At 34.7% G+C, this 14,062-nt stretch overlaps 1 protein-coding gene across 1 annotated transcript; it reads right to left on the minus strand.

The window, feature by feature from the left end:
• Positions 1 to 7,848: 7,848 nt before the first annotated feature.
• Positions 7,849 to 13,767, minus strand: LOC140838620 (copper-transporting ATPase RAN1). The gene is made up of 9 exons (XM_073205064.1): positions 13,135 to 13,767; positions 11,570 to 12,184; positions 10,929 to 11,358; positions 10,500 to 10,825; positions 10,203 to 10,261; positions 9,599 to 9,941; positions 9,142 to 9,342; positions 8,770 to 9,027; positions 7,849 to 8,647 (listed from the first exon to the last, which is right to left on the minus strand). Exons 1-9 carry the CDS (start codon positions 13,396 to 13,398, stop codon positions 8,171 to 8,173), a joined length of 2,973 nt encoding a protein of 990 aa, XP_073061165.1. The 5' UTR covers positions 13,399 to 13,767; the 3' UTR covers positions 7,849 to 8,170.
• Between the last annotated feature and the right edge of the window lie 295 nt (positions 13,768 to 14,062).

The following is a 14,062-nucleotide window of genomic DNA, read 5'->3' on the forward strand; positions in this document are numbered from 1 at the left end:
ACTGAATATAAATTTGAAAATCACATTTACATAATTCTGAATTTTTCCAAAATTCCTACAAAATTCCATAAATTCGCATTTATATTTTCTATAGCATCTAAACATTTAAATAATAAATAATCAACACCAAAAATCGACAATAGTCAATATAAAATCTGGAAATTCGAAATAATGCTCAAATAAATTCTAAAAAATTATCAATATCATCAATCGGCTCAAAATAGTAACTACAATAAAAAATTTAATATATATCAATTATCGGAATTAAAAAAAAACCAATATACCCAAATTTTGAAATAGTAAAATATGAAATTACCTTTAAAATTCGAAATCTAACGAAGAACAACAAGAACGAGCGGTAGAAAGTCTAACATTAAGATTTTCTCATGTTTTCGGTGAAAACGGCGACCAATGGGCGACGACTGATTTCAAGACGACAAAGAAACTTCGAAAATTTGGTATTAAAAAAAAGCTTATTGCGTGGGCTTTCCAAATCTACAATCAATTTTAAAACTGACGACCGATTATGAAGTTACGGCAATTTGAAGTAATCAAAATTGTGATGATTTGAGAGAGAAGAATAGAGAAGTTAAAGAAGAAAAAAATACAAATTGAGGCTAATCAACAAATTTTTTAAAATAAAACATATTTATTTTTTTTAAAAAAAAATTTAGGGGGGGCTGGAGCCCAACCCAGCCCCCTTAGTGCCTCCGCCCCTACTTGTATTACACACTTCAAAAGATAAGCATACGATGATATGTATTTGTTAATGTAATTGAAGAATATTGGAGAATTTTCTCTAGCTCTTCCCTTTGTTGCAATGTTACGTTATTCAAATTTCACTTTATGGAAAACAAGATCTTGAACAATTACAAAAAGAGGAGACGTACAGTAGATATTTTCACTGAATTGTCTTCTTAACTAACGAAAAGCTAGCTAGCAATATGATATCTCCTGTGCCTTATTTATTAATACATGCTTTTTACGACAATAACTATATATGACTCCAAGAGTCATCGTTCCTAGCGGCAGTTGCTTCCCATGTTGGAGTACTATAAACTTCAGGTCCTCGAAGGTCTCGCGACAAAAAGTTTTCCATGTCCAAATTTTCTAACGTCAACGAGTCTCCTTGATCACTGGGGGCACACTCAGTCAGCGCGACCGTAGAATCAAATAACATAGGATCATCAGTAAACGCATTAATATAATTGGTGCGGAATGACACCAACTCCGATCGCTCTTTATGTGAGTTATGATGATGGCCGGAACGACAGCTGGAACCGCGTTCGAAATTTAAGGTAACAGGGCCTTTATAATAAGTTGAAGCTGCACTGCCACAGCCCGTAAATTGTTGCACCAGGGCCCGGAAATTTCTAGGGTTGGTATTGAAGAGCGTTATCGGCGTTTTCTTGGAGGCCCGCGATCGCTTTCGGATAGGTTTCCGATCAACTGAACCACCTGAAGAACAGCTAGATGGCAGCAGCTGGTTTGAAGCCAAATTCATGTGATCAGAGGCATCAAAAGTTGTGTTCCACGTAACAACATGAGCTTCTTGAGGATACTTCTGCCACAAAGTTTCATTATCAGAGCTTTGCATATTATGTTAATGGATGATGAGCCTGAGGGGAAAGATTAGTATTAGATATGACTTAATTACGAGTAGAGATTGGAAAACCATGCCTCGACTTAATCGTAGTTATATAGTAGGAACATACATTAATTACTTTTAGAGTAAGTTTGGAGGCAAAAACTTGTGTGCATGAGACGGTCTCACGGGTCGTTTTTATAAGGCGGATCTTTTATTTGGGTTATCAATGAAAAAATATTATTTTTTATGCTAAGAGTACTACTTTTTATTGTGAATATGGGTATGGTTAACCCGTCTTACATATTAAGATCCGTGAGACGATCTCACGTAAGACTTACTCAAGTTTGGATTACAAGAAGTGGATCAAGAACATTTTTTCTGTATATTTTAAATGTAAACCTCTTTAAAAAGTATTTAAAAAAAGTTGTAATCAAAATTTTATCCAAGTACAACTTTTTATTTTATTTTTTTTAAAAAAGTACATTTGGAAAAAAAATCGTACTTCAAGAAATTATATTTCAATGAAATGTTCATGTTTCCATAGTAATTATTTGTCATATTTAAAATGTTGAATGGTTTCTTTCGTAGGAACTAAAAGTTTGAATGTTGACCCTTTCTCAATATCTATATGTGTTTATCACGATAACCTGAGAAAATTAATAAAGTAAGGCGTTTACACGGTGAGCCACTTCTTGGAAACTCCTGATATATAGCACTACAAACTTAATTAAATTAAAGACAAAAATTTATGTGAGACATTTTTACTTGTCATATTTTATAATACATATCTATTATTTGGATCATTTATGAAAAAATATTAATTTTTATGCTAAAAATATTATTTTTTTATTGTGAATATCGGTAAGATTGACCCGTCTAACAGATCAAGATTCGTGAGATCATCTAACAAGAGACCTACTCTAAATTAAATCATCCTTAAACGTAATACACTTGTCTTGCTTAACTTTTATTTGAAGTCCACGATATTTGGATTAATTAACGATGACGAAGATGTTATTTTATATTCATTAGCATGCATATTCACGTCTCTTAATAAAAAAAAAAAAAATTAACATAATGGCGATTCAGAATCTAAAAAATTATTAATGTTTGTGAGAAGAAGTTGACCGAGTACCGTAATTAGGTTGGTAGACCTCGAACAATTTCCAACGTATAGTCTTAACTTAATTAACAAATGCCATCTGTTATTTTCATTACCTTGAAATTAAAGTCAATCGTGCATTTTAATATATATATATATATATATATTTTTTAAAAAAGATAACCAAAAACTAATGGTAATTTAAGCTAGTACTCGAACTCTTTTTCCATGTATTTTGCCTGGAACCATTAGTAAAATTGTCCTATTGGACGTTTCTGTTAAAATGTGAACACGTATTAAAGCACAAGGGTGACTCCAGCACTTGCACGTGTTGTTGAATCTTGAGGTCTTGACTAAAAACAAAAAGGAAAAAATTGTTGTACTTAGTCATGCAGGTATACCAGTCTTTCTCATTTAATTACGTATTGACTTAGTTAATTCAAATTATAGTATGGCTAAAAATTAGAATACATCTTCTTCCCAATTAAGCATGACTGGCTAGCTTTCTTGAGTCCGCAGGTATGTGCGTACGTTTACTAAATTCGATTTCACCCTACTCTTATCATCGATTTTAGTCATTTATCCGACGTACATGGCAATGAATTGGTGCTGATGTTGTATCGACATGGTTCCGACGACGTGTAATATCACATCGACACTTCAAATGAATGACTAAAATTCTTAAAAAAAAATTTGAAAGATAGATAACTAAAAATTAAATTTAACAATATAGATGCGTAACAAGATAATTGTTTATGTCTTAAAAATATAGTTTTCTTATAATTAAGTGTGTGTATATTTTCTTACACGGAGACAACCAAAAATGTTACGTATATATAACATGTTTTGACGTTGAAGATAATGGAGTGTGCTCTCGTGTAAATTAATTGTCGGATGAGACAGAAACTTGTGGAACAAATATTTATGCTAGAAAAGCTTTCATGAAATATCAGCAAAACCTTTTTTTTCCTTTGATTTTTTGTTTCTTTGATTTTTAGCATAGTAATAAATTTCAAATCGTGGAAACTTAAAAAATTAAACTTAAACTTAATTTTAAACGTAGAAGACACGCAAAAAATCGTGGAAATCTGGATTTTTGCAAATTTAAAAAAATTTAAATTCGAAAATTTAAATCAAACATATTACCCCTGTAGTGCTAATATATATAATCAATATTACCCCTGTAGTGCTATATATATATATATATATATATATATATATATATATATAAAGCAAACTAAAAATTGATATCAAAGATTTTTAAGACTTTCAATTCAGTTTTTCTATGTAATAGAAAATGATATTTATATAGAAGCTTTTTAGGTAAAAGAACTTAAATTTTAATAAAATGAAAACTTCAGTTTGCAGTTGAAAGGTATTTTTAGGAACATATAATTTATAAAAAAATAAAAAAAGGGAAGAGAGACGGCAGCCGCGTCGGGGCTCCGTCCCGGCAGACCACCGCCACCTTCCATCAACTAATGGATCGGAGAGCTCTGAAACTAGCAAAGGATGATCAACTCGAATTATCCATAGGTTTCATAATTCAATATGTTTGATATATACATACATAGCCTGGCCACCATTATTAATACAAGTACATTGGATCATATATATTGGCTTGCTGATATTCTGAAGCTCACTAATTATAATTGCAATCTATAACCCGAACTGACCCGAACCCAACGTCGTCCACGTACAAACAAGAAACATTAATCCTTTCCTCGTTGGCTATCGGCTAACTAGCTACTGGTTTCCACGATTAAACCCAAGAGCTGATTCAGAAGTACTCGATGATGAAGAGGAATAATTAGCAAAGCATAGCGTGATTGGGCCTTTCTGGTTGCAGCTGCCATAATAAGAAGATGTAGTAGTACTAGGCGTGGTGCTCATCATTCCCGTATGTTGTTGAACCAAGTCCCTGAAATTTGTGATGGTTGAATTGAGAAAAGTGGTGGTCGCCATTGTGCCGCCTCTTCCCCGCCTTCGTTTCGGTCTTGCCACCGTACCGGTCACTTGTATCGGCGGCTTCGTCGAATTGTCTGGAGAAACGGAAGTAGAAGTGGAGGTGGGGTACTGTAAGTCAGGATATTGAGGGGCAATGGTTGGTAATTTGGCGTTGTGGCGGCCCGCATGATCATGATCAGGATCAGGATGAGGGGGATGGGCAATCTTCTGATAATTAAGCCGCTGCTGCTGCTCGTAATGATCATCATCTTGCAATTCCCACCACTGATAATCGGAATAACATGGCAGTGCTTGGTCGTTACTCATGTTTCTTTATTTCTCGGGTCGTCTTTAAAAAAAAAAAAAAAAAATTCTGGGTCTTCGAGTATACTGATGATACAAACATATCCACCGCCTATAGACCTACTTATATGCCTGTCAACAGTGTTTAAATAGGGTAGGTGGATCCCGGGGCGGAGCTAGAAACATAGCTCTGCTCGGGCTGAAATTTTAAACTCTAAAATCTTTTAACATTTTAAATTGATCTACCTGAGTTAATATCATATTATTTCAAAATTATATAAAATTTACATATACATTTTTAAAAAAAATTAGACCACCCAGACCGAATAAAAAACCATGTGGCTTCGCCTCCGGTGGATTGACTAGGACATTAAATTTTCTTTTAACCTAATTATTTAATTCTTCTTTATTTTTATATATTTTTATAATTCTTTTATATCGGATTTTAACTCAAAAACATTAATATATACATCTTTTTTAACCAATACAAATTGATAGAAAAATATATCAAATTAGTTTGTTAATAACGTGAATTGAATGATAACATGGTAAAAATATAAAATAGTAAATGTTGTTCTCCCTTGACTCTATATTATACACTTAATTATTGGTCTCTTTTTGTATTCGTTTTTCTTTTTCGCTATATGTGTATATGTGTAATATAGCTGAGAATTTATAAGTCGTCGTAGCAATAGTTAATTAGTGACAATTATTACAAAGTTTACTGAATCAATACGAGTTATGACAATCAATGTGATCATGAATGCTTTGTCATCGATATAATTAAGAGTCAAGCTAAGAAACACGTGATCTCGAATAGATGAAAAATATTAATTTTTTTATTATAAATATGAATCGAATTAACACATCTAAAATATATATATACGTTTGTATCATAAAATACTTTGTATTAGATCTTAAATATTTTGTTTGAACAATTTAGAGATTATATTAAAATTTAAAATTAATTTTTGAATATTTTTTTTATATAAATGTATGTTATGGTCTCACCTGATAATAATAATTAAACAAACATGTATAAATTTTCAACTAATTAACTATGTTAAATTTTCGGGATGCGACATTTAATTTAAAATTTTAAAACTATATCGGATATGGTAGTCATAGATGACATATAAATTTATCAAATTAGGTTTTTATAATTTTTTTTATTAAATGGAGATATATCATTTTTATAATTTGATAGGAATATTTTTTGTACATAAAAAATTATACCATGAACCCAAAAATATTTACTTTATTTCACTCATGTGTACGGTCTATAGATAAATAACATATACTAATGGCCTTATGTATGTATGTATTGCGTATTTATACCATTAGAATAATTATTTAACACATACTTATATAATTTGAATATTTATTCAAACATAATATTTATTCAAATGTATTTTTCATAAACTTCAAATTTACTCATTACATATTTATACATTGTTTTTTTAATTAATTATGATAGATTTCAATTTCACATAATATTAAAGGCATTTTTATGTAACTAATATGTAAATAAATTAAAAAAATTATTTAAAATTTCGTATATTGTTTTATTTTTAACAATAAATTGGACAAGATACTTGTATAATCGTCATGTTTTATCGATAAACGGAAATTTGGTGCGTTGAATGGTGATGATCGCTTTTATCCACACCTGCATTAAGGTAGGAGGAGATGCTAATATCTATGTGAAAATGACCTTCTACCTTATCAATGCAGCAAACAAGTCTAGCAGTTTAATTTTGACTGGAAAAAATCTCCCATCCCAATATCCCATGCATGCTTTTTTGTATTTGGTTTTCATATAAATTACACAATTTGCAAACGATGGTGCTGTTTGTTTCCAAGACAGCTGAATTCATCAGTAAACTTCTTGGAAGGTGAGTGAAAAAAGGATGACATACATATATATGTAAAGCGGTGGGTCAAGTCAACAAATAGAATTTGAGGAGCAGGTAACGTACCAAATCTGCTCTTTGTTTTTCCAAGATTTTGACCAATTCGTTTTCTTCTTTTCGACTTGTACTTATTATTATCATTAATCTATATTATATATTTTCTTGTGTCACTATATATAATATATATATTTTTGTGTTCTCATGTATATAAAATAATGTTGTTGAATAAACAAATTTCACCAACTACTTTTTCATTTTGTCCTTATTTAATGTTTTTATTTTTATTAATGAGTGATTTAATAGTATATAAATAATTGTTGAAAGGGGACTGTTGAATTTAATGAATATAGGGAAATTAGTGAAATAATAGATAAAATAACATTAAATATAGATACCCGACTCGACTATATATTTTGGAAAGACGAGACATATGAATTATTAGTTAAAAAGATTTCTAATTTAACTATCTTCTGGGACATATCAAATTGTATACTTCCAAAATATAAAATATAACAAAATAAAAAGGTAAATAAAAATTTTGTTTCGAAAGAAATAATTAGATACAATTACACTGGACGCAAAAATTTATTTTATAAAATTATCTTTTACGTTGAATTGATAAAATAATCTTATATGCCACTAGTAAATGTCTTATAGATTACACGTTCCAATTATTCATTCCTAAACATGAAAAGAGGGTGTCATATATCTCGCATCGATTGAATTAAATTTTTGAAAATTTTATATAAGAACATGGAAATCTCTCTCTTCAACTTGAATTAGCTTTTTAATTAAGTTGGACCAAGTTCATAATCTTAACATTTAATCTATTAATATAATTAAATTTCACTTAACTAGCAGTGATTGTGGAAGGATAAAAGAGCAGAATATATCTTTAGTCGTATGGGAAGAATATCTGCTCTTTGTGAAGAAAGTGGGGTTATCTATTTTCAAACTGAAGAAGTTTTCCAGTCTCCTACGTAAGCATGAGAATATAAGAGAATGCAAGACATGGTTTATAGAAACCTCAAAGGAAATCATCATCCAACACTACCGGATTATACACAATTTCATACCTTAAACAACAATAACATGTTCCTCTGGATATACGAATATTCCAGAAAGAAAAAAAAAAGTGCGGTAACGCTCCATTTACATATCAACTTACAAGTGGAAGAAAGAATACAATGGGAAGAACGAAAAATGGGGAGATGGTGAAAAAAGGCGAAAGGATATATATATGCAAAACTGGGTTACACGATCTATCAAGCTATTACATAACGTACATTTCCTCGTTCCGTTAATCATATCCTAATTCTACTCTACTGTGATCTCCAGTATAGTCGTGAGTCTCGGTTTTTTGTATCTTCTAAGAAGTAAAGAAGAGCACACAACACTTACAGATGAAAAGGCCATGCACGCACCAGCAACCCAAGGCGGCAACTTGAGTTTTAACCAAGGAAATAGAACCCCAGCAGCAACTGGGATGGCAATGACATTATATGCCATAGCGAAGAAATAATTCAATCTAATCCGGGAGAAAGTCTTCCTTGAAAGATCAATAGCAGTGATCACATCTTCTAAACTGCTTCTCATTAGCACATAGTCAGCCGCTTCTATTGCGATGTCTGTTCCGGCTCCAATTGCCATACCTACATCTGCAGCTGCCAGGGCAGGAGAATCATTAATGCCATCACCCACCATTGCAACTACACTTCCATCTTTTTGTAATGAGCAAATCACATCTGCTTTTCCTGCAGGCATCACCTCTGCCCTCACATCTGTAATGCCAACCTGCAATTTAAATGGAGAATTAGAGAGGGAAATGAGCTTAATGCATTCATATATTGCGAATGGGGCGAGGTAAGGTCTTGATAACAGGAGAAAGGAAAAGAAGCAAAAGCTATGGTGTCAACCTCCTTTGCGACCGCTCTGGCTGTTCTCCAATTATCACCAGTAACCATGACCGGATTGACACCCATTTTCTTGAGGCCCTCTACAACAACAGCTGCTTCCCTCTTTAGTGGATCTGCTACCCCAAGAACGCCAATTAGAACATTATCGTAGGCCACGAGTATTCCAGTTTTGGCACTCTCTTCCAACTCCACAACAAAATTTTCCACGTGGTTTGGAATGGTGATCCAATTTTCAGTCATCAGCTTCCGGTTACCAACCTATTAAGTGGATACAACATGTGATGAGCACAGCAGAAGTAATGCTTCCTGGGCAGTCTAATCCTTCTCTCTTCAATAGGTTAAACATATGATGTTGCCATTAAAAAAACTCACCAAAATCTTTTTTCCACCAATAAAGCACTGCACACCTTGTCCAGGCAAAGCAGAGAAATCTGATGCATCAAGAAGCCATCCAAAGGACTTAGACTGCAACCTATCAGTTTGAGTATTTGTTGTAGTATTAGGTTCATCAAATTCATGAAAATGGCGGGCATATTCAAGTATCGCCTTCGCCAATGGGTGTTCACTGCTAGCCTGCACCAAAGGAACATTCATTGTGATTGATCAACTTTATCTCCCAACAAAGGAATCCACTACCCAATCTCAATGAGAACTTGCATAATTTTCTGCCCTTATCCAAACGCTGCAAGCAGTAGCTAGTTACTTAAATAAAGTATTAAAGATTATCACCAATCAGCAGCTTCCATAATCTATACGTATAGCCAGATGAAAAACCAGGAAACCAAATAATCAAACACAACTTAAATTCTAATAGTGAGTATTTTAATACCTCTGCAGAAGCTACTAATGCAAGGAATTCGCCACGATCCATGCCAGAAAAAACTTTTGCAGTGGTGACTGTGGCTTTTCCCTGGGTTAAGGTTCCGGTCTTATCAAAAATGACATATTTGATCTTCTGTGCCCTCTCCAATGCATCTCCTCCTTTTATAAGAACTCCATTGTTAGCTCCAACCCCTGTTGCAACCATGACAGCAGTTGGTGTTGCTAACCCCAGTGCACATGGACATGCGATTACGACAACAGATATTGCGAACATGAGGGAAAAGACAAAATAGTTGCCATTTTCTGGCAACCACTCCTTGGGGTAAGCTCCAAGAATTCCAGCAAGATACCTACAAGTAGTTGCCAAATAGAGAGTAAAAAATACAACAAAGATGCTTGACACTCCACTGTACATAGATGAAAGCACCTTTGCTAAAATACATACTCCGACAATCCAAATTTGGGAGTAACTTGCTACGCTGATACTTTATCTTTTCGATATTTTAAACATACATATAAAATAACCACAAGAATTTCTTTCCCAATAAGAGGCAGTATAGCTGTGATCGCAGAAATTAATCAATACACCAGTTTGAATGTAGTAATCTTACCATCCTAGCAATGTTAACGATGCCAGAGTTACTACTGCAGGGACAAAAATGCTTGCGATCTGTATAAAAGAACAATGGCAAAAATAAACAAATTGATCAACTTGAGAATATCTCCAGGATGGACAAATTATCAGAAAGAAAACTAACCGAGACAGCAGAGAAATATAGAAACAAACAGACCAATAAAGTCTTGTCATACCAAATTCGTTATTCACATAGCAAGATGCTCTAATTGTTTCCCATTTCTTAATACCATATTATTTCAATTTAATGCACCTTCAAACAAAAAATACTCACAAAGTCAGCAAACTTCTGAATGGGAGCTTTAGACATCTGTGCAGTCTCAACGAGGGATATAATTTGGCTTAAGATTGTGTTTGATCCGACTTTGTTGGCCTGTATATTAAGTAAACCATGCAAGTTTATCGTCCCCCCAATAACTGACAAACCGGCCTCCTTCGGAACAGGAGCAGATTCACCGGTGACCATACTCTCATTTACATAACTTGAACCCCGTACAACCAAACCATCAGCAGGAATCTTTGTTCCTGGAATTACTTTCAATATGTCCCCAGGCTGAATCAACAAAGCATCAATTTCTCTTTCTCCCACTACTTTGCCACCTGCAACGCTAATGATTTATTCAGCACAACATTGTTGGCGAAAATATCAGTCCATTCCAAGGTATTGAAAAAGTTCTTGTATAATGAAGCAAGAAACACAAACCTTTGTCTGTGATAAGCAGTATAGCAGTCGCAGGAGCAAGCTCCACGAGCTTTTTGATGGCATCCGAGGTCTTTCCCTTGGCAAGACTTTCTAAGTACTTACCAAAAAGTACAAACGTTATAAGCATTGCACTGGTTTCAAAGTATGTTGGAGACCAAAACCCAGTCATTGCACCATACAGTAACGCACATACAGAGTAAAAATAAGAAGCTGAAGTTCCCAATGCAACCAGGACATCCATGTTTGTAGAACCATTTCTGAGTGCTCTCCAAGCAGCGACATAGAAACGTTTACCAATGACAAATTGAACAACAGTGACCAAACCCCATTTCAGCCAATCACCCATTTGGAAAGGACCACAGCGCCAAAGTAGTAAAGAATATAAAAGAGGTATACGAGGGCAGACTATTCGCATTAAAATGACAGGAACCTGGTAAAAATTGACCAGGAGTTAACAAAGAAAAAAAGTGTCTTAATTGGAATAAATAAATAAATTAGAAGTTCAAGTTTCAAAAACCAATATCCCAAATGTAATCATCTAATTGGTTTGAAGTGTGAAATTGCTTCCAGTTAACACTGCATACCAAAGAAACTTTACAAGTTCTTTAAGCGTAACAAATTAGGGAAATGAAGTAACTCACGCTGAGAAACAAGCTGGCAGTGAAAAGTCGAAACATGTTTGAAGATTCTTGCAGATCCTTAGAAGTCATTCTAGTATATGGGTTCTTGACAAAAAACTTAAATTTTCCTTGGCTGCCACTCTCAATGCCATCAACTAAAGTTCTAGAACCAAGGAGCTCTGGATCAAAATGGATTTCTAATTCCTTAGATGTTCGATCATAATAAAACTGCCGCACGCCATTTAAGTTGCAAAGAACACTTTCCAACATCTGTACATCCATTTCACTAGTAATCCCAGTAACACCTAGCACAAGTTTATTCTGCTCGTTACTCTGAACAAATGAAGCTTCAAATCCAGCATCTTCAATTGCATTGATTATATCATCCTTACTGATGACAGTTGAGTCATATTGAACCTCCCCTAAAGACGTAGCCAAAGCAACTACAGCCTTTTCAACACCAGGTAGCTTCTTCAGAATCCCTTCCACGGAATTTACGCAAGCTGCACATGTCATGCCTCCTATTGTAAACTGACCTATTAACATCCCACGTGGCTTAGAACAAGATACACTTGGTTCGGCAATGATTTCTGCCTCAAATCCAGCATCTTCAATTGCATTTGCAATATCGTCTTCCTGAAACAAGAAACGGAACAACTCACGGCTCAATTAACATCATTAATTGAGAGGAATTAAGAGCTTTTGAAGTGCAAAATTATTGCAAAGGAGGAAAGATGCACAATAATCACCACAATTCAACATTTTCATCCACCCCCCACCCCCCAAACAAAAAAAAGAAAAAAATAAAAAAACACACTACCACAGGATCGAAATTATATAAATATTTCCACCTTTCATATAATAATGTCAAATGAACTAAAAGAGGTTGCCACTGATCACATAATGCAAAGTAGTGCAAACATGAAATGGAAAAGGAATATAATCATTTTAATGTTAAAGCATGACTGAAAGATTTGCAGGAAAATTAGAATGCGAGCAACAACTACGTCCAGAGGAAGACTGCAGAGTTCATGGATTCAATTGAATACCAAACTGTGGTATTCTACATAAGCTCACAACTTGAATCTCAATTGCAAAATATCATAACCACTCCATGGAGTCTATCATCTCAAATTAATGTTTTTCCAGTCCAAAAATCAACTCCAGCAGTCCGAAGAAGATTCATTACAGCCCTTTTTCTCACGAAAGCGTAGAGAAGCTTGCTTGCAACTATAATCAATTATAATCTAACATTCCACCATGTATTACTGTCAATCTTGCTAAATTAACCAAGTCAAACGTAAAAAGAGTTGCCAGAAACGTACCACAAGGGAATCAAGTGAAAGCAACTTATTGCCCCCTATAATAGGAGAATTAATGATGCATTCAACTGATCTAATCCCGCCTATCCAATCAGGACTTTCAAAATTGTAGAGAATCCCAAACGAATTTCAGCAATAAAAAAAGTCATTACTTGGGAGCTAGTAACACACAGGAATGCCAATCCATGCATATGCATTCAATTAATCAAACACTTAAAGAGGGTCGTGGGAACGAGGGAGGGGGGGAGGGAGAGCTGAGCAGACCTGGACCGAGGCAGGATCAAAGGTAACATCAGCCTTGTTTTGAAGCAAGGCGACTGATGCTTTGACAACCCCGTTGAGACCGTTGAGAGCAGATTCAACGGAGTTAGAACACGCCGCACAAGTCATACCCGTAACGTTGACCTGAATCCTGCGCAAATTAGACGGATTATGCCGGTCATATGAGCTGAGCAACCCTTCCTCCTCATCGGCGGAATCTCTCCCGACAGACGCCGTCAGCTGCAGGCCGGTAATGCTCGGCGCCATTAAAAAACCCTTGAGATGCCCAGGGAGAAAGATACAATTTTTCAATTGAAAAAGCTTGTATATTTGCAGAGGTATAAGAGAATGACAAATCTGTGGGTGGGGCGTGGAATTAAATCGTTCAAGGCAAAGGGTTGAAAGAGGAACGAATTGTTGTACTACACCAACACCAACGAGTTGTACTGCATGAAATTTGGTAGGTTTGGTGATGGGAAATCTTGTTAATGACGATACATCATAGACTGGATACAGTAATTACTTTGATTAATTAAAGAGAACGGGTCGCGGTTTGGATAACTGGGCGGAGAAATGGTCGCATGGGGTTGACGGTGGCGGACACGGCTGCAGCCGCCGTCCAGAACCATTTGATTTGACTCAAACCACGCGAAATACTAGGACTAATCAAAATGCAAAAGAACCTTCGCAGCACATAATGGATGGGATGGCCCACAAACGTCATAATCACTTGATTTAATTTTAATGGATTCGTTAATCTTAGTTGATTTGGTTATCAACCCACTTTCCACCAAATCCGTGGACAGGACGGATCGGGTGTTGCATGCTCCGAGCCAATTATGCTCTAATCTGACTCAATAGGTTTGGGTTTTGAATTTTAGTCCGGTAAATTCGATTTGGTATCTTATGATTTCTTTATTTCATAAGTCGG

The sequence above is a fragment of the Primulina eburnea genome, chromosome 8 (assembly GCF_022965805.1).
Source record: "Primulina eburnea isolate SZY01 chromosome 8, ASM2296580v1, whole genome shotgun sequence".
Classification (NCBI taxonomy): Eukaryota; Viridiplantae; Streptophyta; class Magnoliopsida; order Lamiales; family Gesneriaceae; genus Primulina; species Primulina eburnea.